Source organism: Vespa mandarinia, chromosome 24, assembly GCF_050613455.1.
Source record: "Vespa mandarinia isolate Hongniang chromosome 24, ASM5061345v1, whole genome shotgun sequence".
NCBI classification, from domain to species: domain Eukaryota; kingdom Metazoa; phylum Arthropoda; class Insecta; order Hymenoptera; family Vespidae; genus Vespa; species Vespa mandarinia.
In genome coordinates this window covers 968,351-990,473 of record NC_140833.1, presented here as the reverse complement: position 1 = coordinate 990,473, position 22,123 = coordinate 968,351, and the positions used below count along the sequence as shown (strand labels likewise).

General features: G+C 30.4%; 4 protein-coding genes across 13 annotated transcripts; 1 reads left to right on the top strand and 3 right to left on the bottom strand.

Annotated features, from left to right (window-relative positions):
* Positions 1-108: 108 nt before the first annotated feature.
* ND-39 (NADH:ubiquinone oxidoreductase subunit 39) lies at positions 109-2,360 on the bottom strand. The gene is made up of 7 exons (XM_035868335.2): positions 2,202-2,360; positions 1,878-2,086; positions 1,397-1,690; positions 1,029-1,195; positions 808-936; positions 518-707; positions 109-367 (listed from the first exon to the last, which is right to left on the bottom strand). The coding sequence occupies exons 1-7, from the start codon at positions 2,239-2,241 to the stop codon at positions 188-190; spliced, it is 1,209 nt and encodes a 402-aa protein (XP_035724228.2). The 5' UTR covers positions 2,242-2,360; the 3' UTR covers positions 109-187.
* A 345-nt stretch (positions 2,361-2,705) lies between these two features.
* On the top strand, positions 2,706-19,509 carry ctrip (E3 ubiquitin-protein ligase ctrip). Of its 9 annotated transcripts, none has more exons than XM_085663860.1 (26): positions 2,706-2,822; positions 3,023-3,225; positions 5,872-6,207; positions 6,312-6,617; positions 7,656-7,742; positions 9,292-9,646; positions 9,714-9,907; positions 10,008-10,181; positions 10,335-10,711; positions 10,798-11,082; positions 11,162-11,542; positions 11,644-11,816; positions 11,897-12,071; positions 12,138-12,360; positions 12,440-12,677; positions 12,867-13,272; positions 13,364-13,552; positions 13,646-13,831; positions 13,971-14,162; positions 14,384-14,589; positions 15,130-15,552; positions 15,634-15,886; positions 15,998-16,243; positions 16,322-16,651; positions 16,787-17,105; positions 17,307-19,509. In XM_085663860.1, exons 3-26 carry the CDS (start codon positions 5,901-5,903, stop codon positions 17,501-17,503), a joined length of 6,222 nt encoding a protein of 2,073 aa, XP_085519986.1. In that variant the 5' UTR covers positions 2,706-2,822; positions 3,023-3,225; positions 5,872-5,900; the 3' UTR covers positions 17,504-19,509. The 9 variants fall into 9 exon arrangements, 8 of the variants coding, with proteins under 8 accessions (XP_085519986.1, XP_085519984.1, XP_085519982.1 ...); XR_014983545.1 differs by lacking the exons at positions 2,706-2,822; positions 3,023-3,225 and adding an exon at positions 4,346-5,161 and having other exon boundaries at positions 17,307-17,563; positions 18,560-19,507; XM_085663858.1 differs by lacking the exon at positions 3,023-3,225 and having other exon boundaries at positions 2,712-2,822.
* Positions 19,510-19,658: 149 nt separating this feature from the next.
* LOC118442574 (transmembrane protein 256) lies at positions 19,659-21,012 on the bottom strand. Of its 2 annotated transcripts, XM_085663874.1 has the most exons (5): positions 20,917-21,007; positions 20,781-20,824; positions 20,301-20,454; positions 20,032-20,147; positions 19,659-19,966 (listed from the first exon to the last, which is right to left on the bottom strand). In XM_085663874.1, exons 2-5 carry the CDS (start codon positions 20,781-20,783, stop codon positions 19,823-19,825), a joined length of 417 nt encoding a protein of 138 aa, XP_085520000.1. In that variant the 5' UTR covers positions 20,784-20,824; positions 20,917-21,007; the 3' UTR covers positions 19,659-19,822. The 2 variants fall into 2 exon arrangements, with proteins under 2 accessions (XP_085520000.1, XP_035724235.1); XM_035868342.2 differs by having other exon boundaries at positions 20,781-21,012.
* Positions 21,013-21,207: 195 nt separating this feature from the next.
* RpS29 (ribosomal protein S29) lies at positions 21,208-22,107 on the bottom strand. Its single transcript, XM_035868345.2, has 3 exons — positions 21,954-22,107; positions 21,459-21,558; positions 21,208-21,377 (listed from the first exon to the last, which is right to left on the bottom strand). The coding sequence occupies exons 1-3, from the start codon at positions 22,013-22,015 to the stop codon at positions 21,369-21,371; spliced, it is 171 nt and encodes a 56-aa protein (XP_035724238.1). The 5' UTR covers positions 22,016-22,107; the 3' UTR covers positions 21,208-21,368.
* Between the last annotated feature and the right edge of the window lie 16 nt (positions 22,108-22,123).

Sequence of the window (22,123 nt, the reverse complement as noted above, 5' to 3'; positions counted from 1 at the left end):
AAATTGATCTTGTTTTTGATTTTCAAAGGTAAGTTTTTTTTTTTTTTTTTTTATTAACACACTATGGTAAATATTTATTTACTAGAACATGATACAGAAATTTATTAGATAATGAATTTACAATATGTTCATTATAAGTTGTTATTTTCTATCATAACTATGATGTTATTCTGAAAATTGATATTAATTAAAGTGGTAAAAATTCTGGAGGTGATACTGTTCTAGATTCCCCATAAGATTTATGATAATAAGTGTGTCTGTGATATAATTTTAAATCCCATGCACCTAATTCTTCAAGGACAGCAAACTCAATTCCAAGATCCTCCAGTGTAGGTAGATCTTTTAAAACTTCATCAGTTGTACTGTCCTATATAATGCATAATAAAGAAAGAATAAATATATAGAAAGTAAAAAAGAAGTATTTAAAATCTCTCTCAATTTATTATAGCTATTGCAATAATTTTCTATATCATTATAAGTATAAATTAAATTATGTACTCTATAAAATAATACGTACTTTTTCTATTCCTTCCCAATGTAAATGATTTATTCTGTGTGTATTGCCTATGGCTTCATTCAAAGATACTTTCAACTGGAAGAGTAAAGCTTTATCTAAATCTAATATTTGAGAACCCTCTTCCTCCCATTCTTTTGTTATTGATCTCTGAATCCACTCAACTAAACTTCTTAATTTGTATCTTCGTGGTCTAATATAAAGACAAGAAGTTATTTATGTCATGATTAAAAACATACAATATTTGATATTAAAACATTGATTTCTGTGTATGACTTATTCAAGATACATACCCAACAAATTGATAGGTTTTTCCAGCAGTATTATGATCTAATATGATAGCAACTATACCAGCAGCTACATCGGATACATGAACTGGTTGTTTTTCTGTTTGTTCGCCCTGTTTCCATAGTACTGGAATACTATTGTAATATAAAATATATATAAAATTGTTAAGATATTCGTAAGTAAATTACATATTTACATAAGCATAGAAACATTTTTTTACACATACGACATAAATTGATTCCATTTGTTGCTATAATAAGTAAAAAATCTGTCTTGCATTCCATATATAATGGATGGGCGAATTATTGTTGCTTCTGGAAATTCTTCTTTCACAGCACATTCACCTTCCCATTTTGTTTTTAAAAACTGCGAGCCTTTTTTCAAAGCTAATGGCTTATAAAATACAAAATAATTTATTTGTAATTTTCATCATTTAAACAATCATAAACATAAAATTTAAAGACCACAGAAAATGACAAACTTTCTCAATAATTTTAAATTTATATCATATTAATTTATGTGAATGATATAATGTAAATTGTATATAACATTATTTTATATAGATATATTTATTTATTTAAGACAATCAATTACCTTGGGATTAGGAGATACATTTAAAGAGGAAACGTGAATTAAACGTTCCACGCCAACTTCTTTAGCAATTTTAGCAATTCGTCTTGCTCCTTCTACATGTATATCCTCATAAGAAAAATTTTTTGTTGGCCAATCTTTACCTATTAAATTAACAACTACATTTGAATATTTCATGCATTTGAAGATAGATTCTTCGTCTCGTAAATTAAACGGATGGAAAAGTACTTGTCCAAGATCTCCACAAAGTTTAAGATGCCTACTGTAATAAAAATCTGATCGATGTGGAAGGATCAACTGAAAATATAATTTTTCTTTTATTTAAAAAAATTAATATTAATCATATTAATATTAAATATTATTATGTAATGATAGCTACCGCTATACGAACAATCATTGTTTTCTTAAATAAATTACGATGTGGTTCACTATAACTATATACTCTTACTTATCCTGCTACATGTTATACATAAGTATGACATGCCTGTGTTCCAATCTTCCCAAGACGATTACACAGATACCGTCCAACAAAACCGGTATTACCAAAGATTGTACATACTATTCCATTGAAAGAAGAACGACCTCCTGTACCTCTCTTTAAAGAGGCTGTAGTTGGATTTTTAATAATATATGGCTGATCGGAATAATTATTTCTTTGTACAATAATACTTGCAAAATGTATTGTTTGTAATTCTGAAAAATAAAATAATATTAAAAATTATTGCTATTACATAATTACACTGCAATATAATTTATGAGATATAAAATCAATGTGTATAATTTGTCTGAACATTAATAAGAATCTTACTGGATGATAGAATAGAGTTCTTTAAAAGAACAGCTGACATTTTTGACTACCAATTATGAGACAAAGGTTAGTCTCGAAAATAACTGTTTAATATTTAGACTATTAGACTCTGTTCATTTTATCACTAGCAATTATCGAAAGTATTGCCAATATGACGTAATGAAAGTTTATTGTTAATAATCGAATCATTTCTTATTCGTCAGTATATTGTATCTGTAAAAAGTAATGTATTATATTAATAACAAAAAACAAATACATTTATGATACATATTCAAATAATAAGTAATATATAATATATAATATATATAATATAATATAATATAATATGTTAAAATTGTACTATACATATATCCATGTTCTTAACGTTGATCGGTCACCGTTGAAACGACAAGAAAGTATCGACCAATCATAACGAGATAATTTTATGGCATAAAAGCAAATGTACATGTTCATTTCTATATGTCGATGGAACATCTTGTATCACGTATAATCTTAGGTTAAAGTATTTTAGCAGACGACACTCGAATCGACTTGACAGCTCACTCTGTATCTTCACGTGTCCCTTTGCGCATCGCATTGCGTAACTGGAGTCCGACTTCCAGGGAGGAGCTCCCTTTTTCGGTGAGTAAATGCAAGCTGTCGAAAATAGTGTGCTATCGAAAAGAAAAAATATTGATGTGTCTGTGTCGGTAATAATAAAAGTTGAATTAATCGAGTGATTTACGGGCACAGCTGATTTATCTCAAGTTGTTATGATACAACCTGAGAAAACTGTTCAATTTATCAGCAACCAATTGGGTACTACTAAATGAAGTTTTCAGCCAATCGTGGTTACTACGTTCAACCCGAGGTCAAACAATAGAACCAGCATCCGACATCCTATTACAACATCATCGTTGTCAAGTTGCGTGCTTTTAACGAACGTTTTTATTACGCGAAAAATTTGGTGCTTGTCGTCTCCGTTTTTATTAACGCGATTATTAGAGTTTGATTTTAAAGCCTGTCAAGCATCTACGAATGAAAGGTAAACTCGACATGCAAATATCCAAACGATACTGATTCCGCTTTGAACGTAACCTGAGCTCGCTGAGTGAATATCAATATTGCGTCTTCTTCGTTTCACTACAATCGATGTGTGACGATATTTCATTGCAATTAGACATGTAATATTATTTTTTATGCGGTTACGTCCCATATTATCAAGAATTTCATGTACGTTTTATATAATATTTCAAGAGAGTGACATTTTTGTGACGTGTTCATTCAAGTTCATTTACAATATGCATGGGAACAAAAGTGTGATAATATACGTATTTCTAATAGAAGTGTAGAGATGTCGTTACACGGTCTGTAAATTATCATGTTGTATAAATACATGATTATTAACGGTATAAACAGTTTTACACATTCACAAATAGGAGAAATTATTTATTACTATATTTTCATTTTTGTATATTTAATAGAGTATAAGTGAATGTCATTAAACGAATCTATACATGCAAACTGTTCTTTATATTCAATATCCGTCGATTTAATGGCGAAAATATCCTGTTAATATTCCCATATTTCTATTGCATCATTTTTCTTAACGGATAATTCTTAACGGATAAGTATCATACTATTAGATTTTTTCGTTTATATATTTGCAGTTATCTATATATTTGTAGACATACGTGTAAAATACAATGAGATCTTTCTAAATTCGATCGATTTTATTCATATAAATTTTATTCCGTTTAAGTATTTGATAGAGATCGAAATTCGTCATATATTTTTACATAATTATACCATGTTATGACGATACGCCGCTTGGAAACATATGCAAGACTATGCGTAAGCATTGAAAATTTTTAAAAAATGATACGTAATTTTTATCGGTGATCATTAAATATTCGAATAATTGTTAGGTTTGAAAGAAAATAATAAAGATATGACTGTAACTATTAGTAATATCATAAGTAAACGTTAAAGAAATACGTAGAACGATCAAAAGAGCGCGCCAAGCAGTGAATTTTGGAACGCACTGCAATGGTTGGTCCGGCGCATGTGACGTTTTCCTTTTCTTTAGTGGTGGGGGAAACGGAGGCGGAGCATTCTCCGTACTTCCAATTCTAACCAACCCCGCCGCTAGTAACGAGGCTCGTCGCATTCCTCGTACGGAATCGTGCTTTCAGTCTACCTCGGTGGTGCGCGTTTGGCGTGTCTCTCGGTGTGTGGCTCATTGTGCGTGAGGGGGGGGACACATCGTTGGAGCCGCTCACCAACGTAGGTTTGCGTGCGCGTGAGTCCTGTTCCCGGACGGTGAATAGACGTATGTATAAAAGGAAGGACATAGACTGTCGTGAAAGCTTTTGCGAGTGAGAAGAGAACATTTTCCTCGTAATGCCCTGGGCATGTTGTACCGACATTCAGGTAATACGCACAATAGTCATCCCCTCGGGGGGAAGGACCGGTCGTTTCTGCCCTCATGCGAGGGATTTTCTTTTTTGGTGTACCTGAGGTCATACAGCACACACACTGGGCTTCGAGAGCGAGAGAGTAGTTCACAAGATAGGAGGGGAGGGAAAGAGTAAGACTGATAGAGGACAGAGAGTGAGAAGGGGGGAGGTAGTGGTGGAAAAAGAACTCGTCCTCCATTACTTGCTTGCAAGCAAATGGTGGATCGCTGCTTATGAGTCTCTTTGTTAAATTCCTTTATATCTATCTTCGATCTTTTTCGATTTACTCATTTCTCTCGCGACTGTTATTCTCACTATTCATCTCAGATCTTTCACAAAGCATTCGTACAGATGTCAATGGCACAATTTTGCATTGTTACCCTTATCGCGGATGGACTTCAGTTACAGTGTTTGTTATGATTCTGCCTTTGGTATACTATCTCTTTCGCTGCGTAGGAAAAACATTAATTGCGTGTTATTTAGTCACGGTCTTCTTATCACAGTGCGCAGCGATTTAACACGGTTTGTATATTTTAAGTGTTCAAATTTTGCATTTTTTTTTTTTCGTACAAACGTTCCAAGCATTAATTATTAATGCTTTATTAATAAAAATTGGTAGCAAACAAGCCTTATGGGAAAATATAGGAGAAACATATTCACATTTTTTTTCTTTTTTTTTTCTTTTTTTTTTTTCTTTTTTTTTCTTTTCTTTTCTTTTTTTTTTTCTTCCATTATATCTCCTTTCCTAACAAAATTGTTTTCTATTTCAATTTTAATTATTTATTATAATGATTAAGATTAATAATGTTATTTGATTGGACAGTTCAGTATTGCTTTATGAAAAGATTCAAAGCTTCATGCTCTTTAACAGTATATCAGCAACATTTCAAGTGTTAATAATTGAGAACAAAGATATGTATTGATCCCTCAGGTTATGCATTGACAAACTTGCTGCAGAATTATCATCTTTTTGTTTTTAGTTCAAGTTGAAAAGTATACATATTCGATTATTATATATATATGTATATATATAGACATACACACATATATATGTATATATATATATATATATATATATATATATATACATACAAATACACTTTCCAATCAAATTTGAAAATTATATATGTACAAGATATAAAACATTCCATGGATATGTAAAAATATATAAGATTATATTAATATACTGTTATATCATCTATAATAATTACAATTTGTTGCTTTTGTTACAGGCAGTATAGTGGCATGAGTCAATTAATCTATGGCAGATCAACAAGATCAGTTGTTGTCAGGGGGGTCTGTAGAGAAGGCCAGTGCTTCAGCAGGTACCTCTAAAATTAGAGGGAAAAGCTCAGGCAGTGGTACAAGTGGCTATAGAAAGCGACAAAGTAGTAGTATTCCAGTGCCAGTAGAAGAGAAAAGACGCAGACAAACTATTGGTGATCCACAACCACCTCAGGACCTTGACAACACATCTGCACATAGACATTCTATAGATTCTTCAAAAGGAGAAGACAAGATAAAGGGTGAACGTAGAAATCATGGAAGTGGTTTAGGACCATTCCTAGGTAATTCCAATACGTGAAATAGTTATTATCGTGTAGTGATTTGTTACATCAAGAATTTGTTACATTAATCAGAATATCCATATGAATTAGTTATTTTTTCTTAGATACAGATTGGAGACTGCAACACAAGGTTCAGCAGTCTAATTGTGGTATTAGTGGTAATACAAGAGTTCGCAACACGAGAACAAGTTTGCCAGAGTTAAACTTGACAGCTATAGATTGTGTAGCTTCGCGGACTCGTTCTCGTACTCCACAAAATTCAGCAACTTTATTGCAAGCAAGCAGTAGCTACAACTTATCATTAAATAGTGGCTATAGTAATCGAAAATCATCTTCAACGTACAACAACTTGGCATCATCATCGAGTGCTACTCCTGTTTCTAGCAATTCAACTACGTCAAGGGAAAGAGGTTAGTATATAAATTTTTATATTAAATAAAATGTTGATTGTAAAGATATATAAAGGATAGGTAATGTATAAAACTTCCTTGAATATTATCATTAGAATTAACCTAATTTTTTCTTAAAATAAAATTTTACACTTGAAATTAAAAAATTAAGTATTAAAAATTAAATAGTGAGATTCTCTATTATTGATTATTCTTCATATACTCCACAATCAACATATATTATATTATTTATGACAAGTGTAAACTGATTTTCTTAGATGAAAGAACAACCTAGTTCTTATATAAAAGGTTATATAAGATTTTAGAATTAGTCATTTTTATACTCTAATATTTATCAACTTATGAAGCATAATATATATATGTATATATATTATGTGGTATGGCACAAGTGCAGCATATTAAGATCAATTTTATATATTAAATTTACATCTACCATATGTGTTTGGCAATGTGACCAACATGATGTTGTTAACATGCAAATAAGTGACTTTAAGAGCAATACGCATTTTAATTTAAAGTGTTATTTTATTCATTAAATATTAATTTCATAATTAAATATATGGATTTACACTTACATAATTATATTAAATATATTAGTGTGCATGTGCAGAATTTTTTAAGTGATATAATATGCTTTTTTAATAGCTACATGTATATAATTGTCATTGTTATTTTGGTTTACTGAATTTATATAATAACATTCTTTACATATAATGAAATGTTTTATATAGTAAATGCCAACATATTAAAATGCTATTAAGTTATAAATAGAACTGCACAAACATTAAATTTATAAATATATTTCATACGAATTTTATAATAATCTTTGTTCTCTGATTTATTTATTTTAATTTAAATAAATATAAGAAAATATCTTGCATGAACATTGCAATAACACATTGTACAATTCCTTACATATACAAAGTAGGGAAAAGATAGATTTAAAATTATAGAGAAAGGATTTTATCAGAAATATCATAAAAAATAAAGAAGGTAGCATTATTAAAATAAGAGTCATAGATCAGACTGTATCATTAGGCCTGAGGATGAGCGAATGTCTGGAAGGATTTGTGTCTGCTGTCAAAGCACTTTTTCCAATATCAACACAAACGTACCATCAAGAAGGTAAGCTTAAGGAGTACACAATTCGTACCACATTTTCTCTCTTCCCCTTATTTTCTCTTATAAATACAAGGTATAGATATTTAAAGAAAAGGATATGCTACATTTATTGAACTACATTATATAAATCTTCCTACATCTACATGCAAGGTTTCTCTTATTCAAACAAGATTGAAAAAGTTTATTTTTCCTTCTATTTATGCATGAGATTATATATATATATATGTATGTATGTATGTATGTATGTATGTATGTATGTATGTATATAAAGTGCAGTTCTTATAATTATTGAGTTCTTTTACTGGATAGTATTTAAAAAAAAAATATAATTTAAATTATTATTTATTTTTCTGTTTAGTATATATATATACCACTTTTTATAAATTAATTTTATAAATTAATTTTTCCTATAGAACTTTTATTTCAACAAAATTAATCACTTCGAATTTGATATTAATAATATCATGATATAACATTATTATTTGGGTTATGATATAAATATAGACCAATATAATTTATATAAACTATATGCAAACATTTTCGTGAAGTTTCTTATAAATGATTCTTATTAATATAACATTAATAAAATTCAAAGAATCTCTCCGTATAAATAATAATAAATTTTATATTATATCATATTAATTTAATAATTGATCAATTAGCATTTGATAATAAAATTATACATTATTAGAATTAGAATTAAAAATATAAAAAATTGAAGGAATTTTACATTAAAATATATTGGAAGAGACTAAAATAATAAAATAAAAAATGTTCTGTAGAAAAAAAAATGTATTAACTAAAACATATGCCTTATTTTTAATTTGTCGTCTTAAATTATGATTGAAAACAAAGTATTCATTTTGGAAGCGTATTGCTCTATATATATAAAAGAAATTAAAATGAGATTTATTTCTCCGGATGTTTTGTGATAAATTTATCATTAAATAGTAAATAAGTTTTCACTGTGTATTGTCTACATACATAGGTGAATTTTTACAATGTAACTTATGAATAATATGCCATGTATAGTAATTAGCTATGTGTTTCAGAAACATACATTTTAAAAATATAATTTTGTCATTATATTTGATTGAAAGTACTTCTTCAAAAAAGAAAAGAAAAGATGAACAAGTACTTATTATTAGTCAAATAATTAAAATCAAGAGAAACAGTTGAATATATTTCTTTCACACATGATCTTGTTTATATCTTATTTATTAGAACAAAAAAAATGTATTTGTACATTTAATATTTTGGTTTTTCTTTATTAATATTTAACTTGCGAAAATGTTTGAGTTTCATAATTGTTCAGGGAAAATTAAGACGAATAGCACATATCTTAAAGTTTTACATGCACTAATATATATATAAAAAAAGAAAAAAAAAAGAGAAGTCTACACATAATAATATTTCTAATGTAGACAATGAGATTATCATGTGATAAATATTAAAGTTAAAATAACTTCTAATGCATCAGTAATGTTTGAAAAAGCTATATTCTATTATTTTTCATGCAATTAAGTAATCATATGTTATTTAAATATTGTAGGGTCCAAAGCACACGGTGGTGCAACCTGTACAAGTAGCAGTACGAGTAGTCAAATCTTGGGTGTGAAGTCCAACGTCAGAGTGGGTAACACAGCTAGCAATTCTGTGGAGAGTGGTGGGGGGGCGTTGGCACATGACGGGGCAGGCACTAGTGGCATTACATCAACAGCCACTACCAATCCAGCTGTGTCTGCCACCGCTACTGCCACCCCTGCACACCCTCATCCTACACAAAAACATCCACTTCGTTCGCGTATAAAACTCTTAAGTGAACAACCTAAGGAACTGCCATCGAGTAACAAGACTTCAGGAAAACATAAAAAAGACTCCACGACGGGTTCCTGTTCTAGCTCAAGGTAATTTTTGAATAATTTTTCACAAACTTATTTACATTGAATTATAATAATTTTAATCCAAATTTAGACATCGCTCTTCGTCACGAGCACGGAAATCAATGGTGGAAAGTACTTCTGGAGGTACCGGAAATATAATGTCAGGGAATGAATCTATTACTAACAGTGCTACGCCAACATCTGTATCATCTTCTATTCCTGGTAGTCAGTTAGTTACTACAACGGGTGAAGATGAAGCAGGATCAGCTGTAACATCTGCTACTGGTAATGTTTATTAAAAAAATATATATTGAGACTAATTTAGTTAATAAGATAAAATATATTTAATTAATAAAATTAAATAATTTGTTGCTTTTTAAATAAGCGAGTGGAGGACCATCTGGATTATCTGGTACAACAGGAGATAGTGAAAGTGATGATGGTGAAGTTGGGAGATTACAAGCATTATTAGAAGCTAGAGGTTTACCTCCTCATGTATTTGGTGCATTGGGGTCACGAATGCAACATCTTCTAAATAGAAGTATGGGAGCAAGCTCAGGTATTAATATTAACAATGTTGACATTCTTAGAAATCATGACAAAGTATAACATTTATATGTCAGTAATCACCATTTCTATTAAGTTAAAGCGCGTAATTTGAATTCTCTTACAAAAATAATTTTGCTTATGTTTATAAATTATTTTTTATCAGCTGCAAAAGCACAACAGCTCCTTGCTGGCTTACAAGCTGTTGATGATGAAGGCGAACAATTACAAGCTGTCATAGGAATGGGAGAAATACTTGTTATGGGAAATGAAGATACATTAACAGGTTTTCCTGTTAAACAAGTCGTTGCAGCTTTAATAAATTTACTTGGAATAGAGCACAACTTCGTTATAATGACACATGCTTGTCGTGCTTTGACATACATGATGGAAGCTTTGCCTCGATCTTCTACCGTTGTTGTTGATGCTGTACCAGTATTTCTACAGAAGTTAGAATCAATTGAATGTATGGACGTTGCTGAACAATGCTTAACTGCTTTGGCTATGTTATCCCGTCGACATAGCAAAACAATATTACACGCGGTATGTTTTTATCTATTTATAAATATAAGTAAATATATACAAAACTCGTTTGATCTCTCATGTACAATATATTTTTATTTAATTAGGGTGGTGTATCAGCTTGTTTGAAATTTGTTGATTTCTTCAATATCACGGCTCAACGCGCAGCATTAACAATCACAGCTAATTGTTGTCAAAATCTTCATCCTGATGATTTTCATCTAGTCGCAGAGAGCTTACCATTGTTAACAAACAGACTGACGAATCAGGATAAAAAAAGTGTTGAATGTGTTTGCCAAGCTTTCAGTCGATTGGTTGACAGTTTTCAACATGACCCAGTTATGTTACATAAAATTATCAATGCGGAACTTCTGCAAAATTTACAACAGTTGGTATGTGGATCATTAATTTTTAGCTGAATAATCTATAATTTCGTTAATAATATTTATATTATACAATTAATTATTTCAGCTCATGATTACACCACCTGTAAACAGTATTGGCAACTTCATAACAGTGCTACGAATGTTATCTGTGATATCAAATCGCTGTCCTGATTTGGCGCAGCTGCTTTTACAACAAAATATAGCTTTCACATTAAGTTATCTTTTAACTGGATCTTTGGAGATAAAAACTGAAGATGTAGAGTTAGTACCACGTTCACCACAAGAATGGTTTGAAATTACTTGTTTAATTGAGGAACTTATGCCTCCGCTACCAACTGATGGTATATTCAGTGTAAATAGTTTACTCGAAAGGACCAGTAGTCAACAAGAAACAGTCCATTGGGAGTGGCGTGATGAAAGGCATTGCTGTCATCCATTCAGCACTATTGATTCTAGGATTATTGAGGTATTATGAAAAGTAATTATTGTCTGTACAATTAAACATAATAAATTTATGTACGAAAAATATATCAGTATCACCGTGTCATATTGTCTAATTATTTTCAGATGGCATTTCAAAATGGTGAAGACGAAATATGTCTTTCTACTCTAGGAAGGACATATACAATAGATTTGACTGTGATGAAGCAGATTAATGAGGATATTGGAATGGCACGGAGTATATTTCGTAGAGTGAATGCTCATCCTGTTGAGGGTAAAAGTCCTACTTGCTCATCTAGGTAATGAATTTCTAGAACTTTTAAATATGTATATATCTAAAAGTAAATTCAAAATCATTAAGTTTTTTATTATTCTATAGCATGGACGTAGTACCTCCAGTTATCGAGACAAATGAATGGCTGGTATCTTTTATACGAACTTTATTCTCCGTACTCTACGAAGTTTATAGTAGTTCGGCCGGGCCTGCTGTAAAATGTAAATGTTTACGTGCACTTCTTCGTATGGTATATTATGCCTCAACTGATTTATTAAAGGTTAGTACAAAATGATATATTTAAACATTTATATAATTTATTGATTGTTCATTTTGTTTATATCAGGATGTTTTGAAAAATCAAGTTGTATCATCGCATATAGCAGGAATGTTAGCGTCGCAAGATTTACGAATAGTTATAGGAGCTCTACAAATGGCAAGTATCTTAATGAAAAGATTACCGCAAGTATTTGGGGTCCATTTCCATCGTGAAGGTGTCTTACATCAAATACGGCAATTAGCTGATCCTGAAATACCTCTTGGAGTTTCACCGCCCAAGTGCTCTTCTGGTGAGTCGTAATTATAAAAATATTATCAATAAAATAGTAAAATCATTTGTAAACATATCGTATATTATCTTTCGAACAGGTACATCATTACCAAGTCCACAACCAGGTCCGTCTACACCTATTTCTTCCACCATGATGTTGTCCTCTAGTAGTGCTACGTCACCTATTGCTTCTCCATCAACAAATGGTAATATATTATTTGGCGCAGTTGCAACATGTCAAATGAAGCCAAATCTTACCCCTTCAATGGATACACATAGTAGGACAGATTTGAATACCACCGTAGAAGATGCAAGTACACCGCAAAGTGCTCATCTGTAAGTACAGGATATTGTAACATAGAAACTGAACTGACTTTTTTTTTATTTTTTTTTTATTTTTATTTTTTTTCGCAATTTATTCGTCTCTCTCTCTCTCTCTCTTTCTCTTTGTCTCTCTCTTTCTCTCTCTCTCTCTCTTTCTCTCTCTCCCTCTCTTCTATAATTTTAACGCTATTATTTTATTAGAAGGATCGGAGATGTTTTGAAAAGAAAACGTCAAAACAAGAAAGGTCGGTTCTCTAGATTGGGTGGTACTGGGACGCAGCAAACGCAACAACCAGAATCACTTTTCACTGGTTTTACACAAAAGAATAATCGATTTTTGGGAAATCTTAATCCTGCTAGATGGGGAAGAAAATCGTCATCGTCAAGCACTGTTAGTGATAAGAGAGACACAAGTTCATCAACCAGTTTATCAAAACCACCAAGTAATCCAAATTTATCAGGTGGTAATCGGGATAAGGCAAAAGCATGGGTACGCGAACAAGCTGCTCAATTCCTAGCAAGATATCAAGATGATGCACCTTGCACCCATCCAGCGTTAACGGTTCTTGCGCGACTTACAGCCGCAATACAACGATTACAATCAAATGTAAGTATAAATAAAATCATTAAAATGTTTCGTTTTCTTTAATATAAACAAAATTTTATTTATTAAACATTTGTCCTTGTGTGTTCGATAGCAATTAGACGAAATGTTCTCAGCGCTTACCGAATTACGAGATATTGTACTAGAAAGTGATATATCTCCGTTCGAAATGAATTATAGTGGTCTTATAAAAGCTTTGTTGAACTACCTCACAACCACAGACGCACCTGGAAATCGTTATGATCGTTTACGGATGTTCTGGCAACTATTTGCAGAGTCTACTGTAAGAAAGTGTTGCTTTCTCTGTTTCCCCTTCCCCCTTCTTTTATTTTAATTTGACGAAATTTCAATCAATTTTATTTGCTACAATCTCTAGATACAGCAAGACAACAATGTCGTAGATCTTCAACCGGGAGCATTCGGTGCTCTTGTCGCAAAATTAAACAGTTGCGTTGCACAGTTGGAACAATTTCCAGTAAAGGTTCATGATCTACCAGCTGGATCCGGTGCTGGACGTGGAGGAACTAGTGCTCTTAAATTTTTCAATACGCATCAGTTGAAGGTACAACATTTTAATAAAAATTTATCTCTCTCTCTTTCTCTTTCTCTTTCTCTTTTTCTTTCTCTCTCTTAAAAAAAGGCATACTAATAAAAAATTGTACAAATTAAAAAAATGTGATTTAATAATTATTATGATACAGTGCAATCTTCAGCGGCATCCAGACTGTAATAATCTAAAACAATGGAAGGGAGGTACTGTAAAAATTGATCCTCTTGCGTTAGTGCAAGCAATAGAACGATATTTAATGGTTCGTGGCTACGGTAGAATACGGGATGCAGAATCTTTGGTTAGTGACGATGATAATAGCGAAGATGATATAGATGATACCTTGGTAAGTTTGAAATACATATACATTATTCTTTGTTAATTTATCTTTGTTAATTTGTACTATAAGTTGTATTTTGCTTTTTATTTTTGTTTTTTTTTTTATTTTTTATTTTTTATTTTTTTTTTTTTTTTTTTTTTTTTTTTTTTTTTTTTTTTTATTATATATACATATATATATATATATATATTTTGTTTTTTTGTTTTTATTTTCGTTTTAATTTATAGGCAGCAGTTGTTATAAGTCAAGGCTCTGCAAAACACAAGCTCCAATTTTTGATAGGGGATGAAGTATTACCTTTTAATATGACCGTATACCAGGCAGTAAGACAATTTGGTTGTTCTGGTATAGATCATTCAGAAGCAGAAGCAGATGGTGAACCTCCTTTGGGACACGATGCAGTATGGGTGCAAACTCATACGATATATTACAGGTATTGTTTAATTTTTTAATAATATGCTTAAATACTGGTAATAATTATATGGCTTATTTCTGAAGGATACTCTTGATCTTTGACTCATCTGATTGCTGAAGTTTGCAACAAGTGTACAAGTGAGATTTTTGCCCTTTCAATCTTAAAGGGATATATATTTCCAGCTAAATATTTTTTGCAGTAAAAAATATTGTAGTTACTGCCAAATCATATCAAATAAATGACAACATATATCAAGGAAGGCTCTTGTCGCAGGAAAATCCTTTCGAAAACATTAAATAAAAGGTCCATATTTTGAATGCATAATTATCACTTTTAGAGCAATTTTTGTTATCCCTGTTTCTTTCAATGTAAGTTTGTATAAACCAGTTGCTCTCTTGGAGATGTTAAAACAGAGGCACTATTATAATTATAAATGCATATTTTCTTGATATTTGTTAGGGTCAATTAATGATAAATTTGATTTTAGAATAAAATAGTTAACGTGACAAAAAGTTCTTAGTGTTATTTTAAACTTGTTACATTTATTTTATTATTCAGACCTGTACCAGAGGACGAGGCCACGACATCTTCCAAACCAGGATCGAGTTCACAATGCGGTAGTAGAAAAGGCAAAGGCAAGAGTACAAAGATCAGTTCAAAGCGAAAAGAAGATAGTCTTTGGTTGGAAGGAATAGTACCAGCGCAACGATGTCCACTTACTCCTTATCTATCTCCATCTTTGCCACCATCTGTAACTATATCGGATGCTTCTTTAGACGGCTTATGTCTATTGCGGCTTTTACATGCACTTAATCGTCATTGGGGTGTTCTATTTCCTCATCTGAAAAGTATGAGCCTATTGTCTCCACAAGATTTCATAAATAACAAGATAGCGGCAAAGGCGAGTAGACAACTACAGGACCCGTTAGTTATTATGACTGGAAATTTACCATCATGGTTGCAGCAAATAGCAACAGTATGGTAAGTTATATAAATAATTCTTATATATAATGTTTATTCTCTGATATTTATATATAAAATATTATTATCTGTTTTTTATAGCCCTTTTCTATTCCCATTTGAAACGAGGCAATTGCTATTGTACGCAACATCCTTTGATCGTGATAGAGCACTCCAGCGTCTTCTAGACTCTGCTCCAGAATTGTCAGGATCTGACAGTCAAGAACGTGTTACTCCGCGTTTAGAAAGAAGAAAAAGAACCATTTCCAGAACGGATATTTTGAAACAAGCGGAACAAGTTATTCAGGACTTAGCTTCCAGCAAAGCTCTTCTTGAAGTGCAATATGTCAATGAGGTTCATTTTATATTTTTCTTTGACAGAAAATATACTGTTTATAATCATTCATTATTATGTTATTGAATAGATTTATTTATTCATTTTTTGTCCTTTATTTTTTTTTTACAGGTCGGAACTGGCTTGGGCCCAACTTTAGAATTTTATGCGCTAGTTTCTAAAGAACTTCAACGTGCTGACTTGGATCTCTGGCATGGTAGTTCAAACCCTACGGAGACAGGTTACGTTAATCCTATGCATGGACTCTTTGCAACACCAATACCATGGAGTACTAAAGTGTCACATCTCGCGAAACTCAAAACTAAATTTAAATTTCTTGGTAAATTTATGGCAAAAGCAATATATGACTCAAGAATGGTATGTTTTCAATTTCGAAGTACCTCTTTTATAGTAAACTAGTACTTTAATAAACTATTATGATTCTTTCTTTTTTAGTTGGATCTACCATTTAGTTTAACATTTTATCGTTGGTTATTGGGAGAAGAGCATACGCTTACTTTAGCAGATTTAATATACGTTTGTCCTGATATACATCGTACCCTCACGAAATTGCAAGAAGTGGTAAGACGAAAAGAAATAATGGAAAAGGATCAAAGTTTAAGAATGACGGAGAGAGCACAACGAATTGAAGCGCTAGATTTGGACGGTTGTCCTATTTCTGAACTTGGACTTGTCTTCGAATTACCAGGTTACGAAAATATAGAACTAAGGAAAGGAGGAAGTGACATACCTGTCACCATTCATAATTTGGATCAATATATCAAGGTATATATCGTAAGAAGAATAGAAAAAAGCTTATTATTAAATAATTCGTCATATGCTTTACACGTTTCTTCATTTTTTTTTTTTTTTCTATATATTATATGAAGATTAAAACTGAATAAATATATCATATTACAGTTGGTAACACATTGGTTCCTCTACGAAGGAGTTTTTAGACAAATGGAAGCGTTTCGAGAAGGATTCGAATCGGTATTTCCGCCGGCGCAATTGCGATTATTTTTCCCAGAAGAATTGGAAGCTGTATTCTGCGGACACACGCAAGGTGGTGGCCAATGGGATACAAAAACCCTTTTGGAATGTTGCCGTACAGATCATGGTTATACACCAGATTCTCGGGCTATACGTTTCTTATTTGAAGTCTTATCCAAATACAATAGCGAAGAGCAAAGACAATTTATTCAATTTGTTACTGGATCACCACGATTACCTGTTGGAGGTAAGTATATGTATATATATATATATATATTATTTATTTATTTATTTATTTATTTATTTATTTATTTATTTATTTATTTATTCATTATTTTTTTAATTATTCTATCGCTTATTAATATTTAGTAATAAATTTGATAATCATAAATTATATTTTATTTTATTATAATTTTTAATAAATTATATTAAATTATATTTTTTACAGGCTTTAAGAGTTTGACCCCACCTTTAACGATAGTGCGGAAAACTTTCGATCCATCGATGAAAACTGATGACTTTTTACCATCTGTAATGACTTGCGTAAATTATTTAAAATTGCCTGACTATACTACCTTGGAAATAATGCGAGAAAAATTAAGAATAGCAGCACAAGAAGGTCAACACTCATTCCACCTTTCCTAGAAATGGATGGGAAAATCACCGCCGCGCGTCTTTCTTTTTTCGCTGTCGCATTATATTCAGGTTGAGACCACTAATTCAAATATATATGAAAAGAATTTTTCTTTTTTTCTTTCTTTTTTTTTTTTCTTTTTTTTTTATTTCTCTCTTCTATTCCAAATCACAAAACAACGATAAAACACGGTTTTTATACTTTGTATAAATTTGTTCGCAATTTGTTTTATTTTTAATTTGTCCAGACTTCTCTTTGTTCATAATGGGTTCAAACTAGATATTTATCTTATTACTACGTACGTTTCGGAATGTGATATACTTTATCAGAAAAAGTGCAAAAAAAATCAATGATGTTAGCCTCACCACGTAGGTTTTTCTCTCTGTGGTGATATTATGCGCTAGATAAGCTTAAGTGCGCAACCTGATTCTAGGAACTTATCTTCGGTGTGTGTAATGATAATAAAAAAAGGAATGTAAATATAGTTTAATGAGAACGCAAGTTTACATATAAATACTTTATATTACGATAGTAAAAAAAAAAATTGATATTGCTATAAAACTATATTATATATATATATATATATATATGTATCTATATATACATACATATATATACATAAATATATACATATATATGTGTATATATATATAAGTATATATATATATACATACTTTAGCTCTCCCAGAGGACGTTTACTAGATATAAGTAAATTTTATATCAGTGATGCATTTAGCATCGCCATGTGTATCGCCAATCTTATGCCTCATAATCTACGAGGAATATATGAGCTAAAATCAGTAAATAAAATACATGCTGCTACAAAGTAGCACGTGTTTTACATCTCAACTGTAAAGAGAGAGCGCCAACTCGTGAATGTGTGGCAGCATAATATCATTCTTTGTGCCCTCTTTTCTCTCATGATATAGATCGATCTCTTATGTTCGCCGCTTAATCTACGGCACTTGCGAGCATTGCACTAATTTCGTGCAACACTCCTATATATTTAAATTTATAATCTACGTATCATTAATTAATTATTATATTATTTGATATCTTTATTCTAGGTAAGATAGTCGAATTATTACTTTACTTAACTGTGTAAGGATGCAGCCAGCATCGTCAGACCGTATTCCCATCGTGGTTGTGCGAACAGAAGAAAATTCTTATGTCCACTTAAATACAGGCCAAGCATCATATTTATGGAGAAAAAAAAACAACAATAACAACAACAAAAAAAAACAAAACAAAATGTAAGACTCTGTATAATACGAAATAGAAAAGTTATCAATTATAAGCGAAGCTGGTGTATCAAATGGATCATATATAACGACGTATATTAATTTCTTAAATTCAGGCGCAAGAGGTTCATAAAGAAAATTTACGTGTATAAGTCGGGTGCTAAAGTTATTACCGCCGCGTACATATATGCATCACGTTAATAACCTCTTATCAAAAAAAAAAAAAAAAAGAAAAAAAAATTAGTTTGATTATTAATACGATTATTATACCATGTAACATTGCTCTTGCAGGCCATAAATTGTTTTCCTAATATACAATTCAGTGCAATTAGAAGATCCATCTCTAATGGACTAGCAACAGTTGTATTCATTTCAATATTTTATTGTAGTTTATTAAATATACTTAAAAAGATAATAGAGCTGCCGATATCATGCCACCACAATGTTTAATATGTGATATATGCTGTGTGATTACACACGTACATCAGGCAATGTTACATGTACTGCAATCAACATAATGTATAAGGTACATAGTTATTTTTTATCGTGTCCTTTCACAATATGTGACGACGAACGACGAAAGGTAATACGTAAATACAATAATACATAGAAGCAAAAGAAATCTAAATGAAAGAAAATATGTTCAACCAACAGTCTTATATACACATTATAAGAAACGTGTAATGGTTCGAGATACAATTCAAACACATGTCATTAATATTATAAACAAAGTTATATTTATATCAATCCATTAGTATAAAGGACTTTTTCTTTACACAATGCAGAAAAGTTTTGTTTTTTTTTTTTTAAAGCCTTCAATAAATGTAAATACAAGGAACATGCTTGCCAAAAAGAGAATCCTTTTTTAATCAATATTAATAATATAATACTTGCTATATATGGCATGCATGGTAATGCTATAAAATATATTACTTAAATATGATTTATTTTCCATAAAAATATATAATAACAACATTATTTATACATAGTCATTTATATATTTTTTAAAGAATTATTTACCAAAAAATATCAAACTTAAAATACGACCTTACATTTGAAACATATCACAATATATTTCTATTGTTATATTTATATAAGTAGAGATAACCATCCCAATATGAAGCATGTACCACCGATCGGCGTTATACTTGAAAAACGTTTATCGTTTGTAAAAGCAACATAATAACAAGTTCCACTGAACATTATTATTCCACAAATGAAAAAAACTGCAACCTGTAAATTAATAAGAAAAGATATAACAATTAGTAGTAAAGTCGCGATATTTAACAAAGACTTACCAAGGATGGTTTTCTACTAAGAGGTAAGCCAAGTAAAGCTAGTGTATGAATGAAATGATATCTATTCGCTGTTTCAAATATTCTTGCTTGGTCTGGGAGTTTTTCTGCATTAAGTTCTGAAACAATGAGACAATAATTTTTATACAATATATATATTTTATTATGCACGTTTAACAAATCCATTTTTTTTTTTTATAACAAAGAGCATGATAAAATTAGATTATTATTAAAGATATATTGGAACTAAAAAGTGATATTATGCAACTTACTATGTGCACCATAAGCACCCAATACTACAGCTGCCGCTCCACTAAGTCCAGCAAGTTTCACGTAAGGTCCTGCAGACGAAGCTAATTTCCATAAAGGTGTAGAAGGTGGCATTTTTACTTCTTGTTTCGGTTGTAAACCCATGTAATCACCTGCCTATAATATATGTATATATTTTTTTAAATAATAGACCATATAATAGATTTTATTTTGTTATAATATGATATTACATAAATGAAAATTGATTAGATTAAAATTATTTGTTTTTAGTTTTGTTTCACTTTTTTATATTTGTTATTTTCTATATACATCATATATGCAGTATCATACCTTATGTTTTCTTATAGGTTATATTTGATATGATTGATAGCTTAGTTAAGCAATCTAAAAACAATACCATGTATCTATTCACCATTGAAAATCAAGGTCTAAATTTATTTCTCAAATAGTAATTTCATTAACAAACAGATTTAAAAACTCACCATTCTTGCTGTACCTCTGAGAAATAAGAATGTCCCAGAACTAACTGGATTGGTAAATACGACATAATTTAATAGCTCTGTAAATCCCATTTTGCTAAATTTAAATAATTGTTGAAGATTGAATTGTCTTTATTACCTTAAATTACACATAAATTCGTGCAATTTAGCTTAGTAACTCAAACCTTGTCAAAATATGTACACGAAGAAATAGCAACATGAACAACATTTCCGATTGGACATTATTGGACATCACCGTTGCATCGTAAAACAAGAGTTTTAATTGGCTAATCCATAAAATATATATATGTATAAAATATAAATATATATAAACGCATATTCAGATTAATAATATAACCTATGACTTACACGAGACGAAATTAATACAAAAGGGTAAATTAGTTCTATGTGGTAATATAACAAATTACAATTTCTGAAATTACGTTTATTTCTGTATTAGATTTATACAAATTAACAGTTTATTCATCTTGATAATTTATCATCTTAATAAAATTTTGAATGATTTGGGTTGATGCATTTAATGGTACATCGTTGGAATTTGTTTTTCCTGTTAAACTTGTTTCTAATGTACTAATCCAACTATAAAAGAAAAAAAAATCAACTTTATTTATGAATATTTATATATTCTATTTTAGATATTAAACATGATTCTGTTTTTACCTTCTTAAAACCAATATCAGCCGCATATTCTCTGAAACATTGTCGGCATATATTCAGGCCATATTTACGGATAAGTCCATGTTTATTTGCACAAGCACGGCTGTAAAAAGATTTAAAGAAATATTTTTAATGAAAAAAAAAAAAAAATAAAAAAATAAAAAAATATAAATAAATGAATAAATAAATTATAATATATAAGCTAATCTTTATTAACTTGTCCATCTATCTAACCTTTTTAGGTTAGATTAAGAAATCATGGAAAAATGTATTCTATGTTATGCGTTAAATAAATAATGATAAATACTAAATTATTCAGTATACCATTTCTTATAAATATTATATAATAATGTTAAATAATAAAAAAAAATATATACAACGAAAACTTTGTAACACGCGGTTACACAACGTATAATACAACGTTATTTTATTATGTTTTCATTTAGCTAAAAATATTTGTATAATAAATCTAAAATAAACATTCCAATTGCAACTTACCAAGATCTAGATCCCTGACCGTATTTTCGTGGATGCGAATACCAAATATTTTGAAAACCCATCTTGCTAATAAATCGAGATCCTTCTTCGTTGAAGTCTCTAAATGTAAAGAACAGGGTTCTCAATCGAATGTTTCTTGAACGTATGTTCTCATGTCAATGTATTTTCAA

What these genes read in the sequence shown, in the direction of transcription:
- RpS29 (XM_035868345.2), bottom strand. Translation starts at nt 22,015, where the DNA reads ATGGGTTTTCAAAATATTTGGTATTCGCATCCACGAAAATACGGTCAG. An exon ending in GGTCAGGGATCTAGATCTTG is followed by an intron (nt 21,559 to 21,953) that starts GTAAGTTGCAAT and finishes ATCTTTTTACAG; the next exon opens with CCGTGCTTGTGCAAATAAAC.
- ctrip (XM_085663860.1), top strand. Translation starts at nt 5,901, where the DNA reads ATGGCAGATCAACAAGATCAGTTGTTGTCAGGGGGGTCTGTAGAGAAG. An exon ending in GGTTCCTGTTCTAGCTCAAG is followed by an intron (nt 9,647 to 9,713) that starts GTAATTTTTGAA and finishes ATCCAAATTTAG; the next exon opens with ACATCGCTCTTCGTCACGAG. An exon ending in AAGTGCAATATGTCAATGAG is followed by an intron (nt 15,887 to 15,997) that starts GTTCATTTTATA and finishes TTTTTTTTACAG; the next exon opens with GTCGGAACTGGCTTGGGCCC.
- ND-39 (XM_035868335.2), bottom strand. Translation starts at nt 2,241, where the DNA reads ATGTCAGCTGTTCTTTTAAAGAACTCTATTCTATCATCCA. An exon ending in AAATGGAATCAATTTATGTC is followed by an intron (nt 937 to 1,028) that starts GTATGTGTAAAA and finishes ATATTACAATAG; the next exon opens with TATTCCAGTACTATGGAAAC. An exon ending in ATTGGGAAGGAATAGAAAAA is followed by an intron (nt 368 to 517) that starts GTACGTATTATT and finishes TGCATTATATAG; the next exon opens with GACAGTACAACTGATGAAGT.
- LOC118442574 (XM_035868342.2), bottom strand. Translation starts at nt 20,870, where the DNA reads ATGGGATTTACAGAGCTATTAAATTATGTCGTATTTACCAATCCAGTT. An exon ending in TCAGAGGTACAGCAAGAATG is followed by an intron (nt 20,455 to 20,780) that starts GTGAGTTTTTAA and finishes CATATATTATAG; the next exon opens with GCAGGTGATTACATGGGTTT. An exon ending in GGGTGCTTATGGTGCACATA is followed by an intron (nt 20,148 to 20,300) that starts GTAAGTTGCATA and finishes TCATTGTTTCAG; the next exon opens with AACTTAATGCAGAAAAACTC.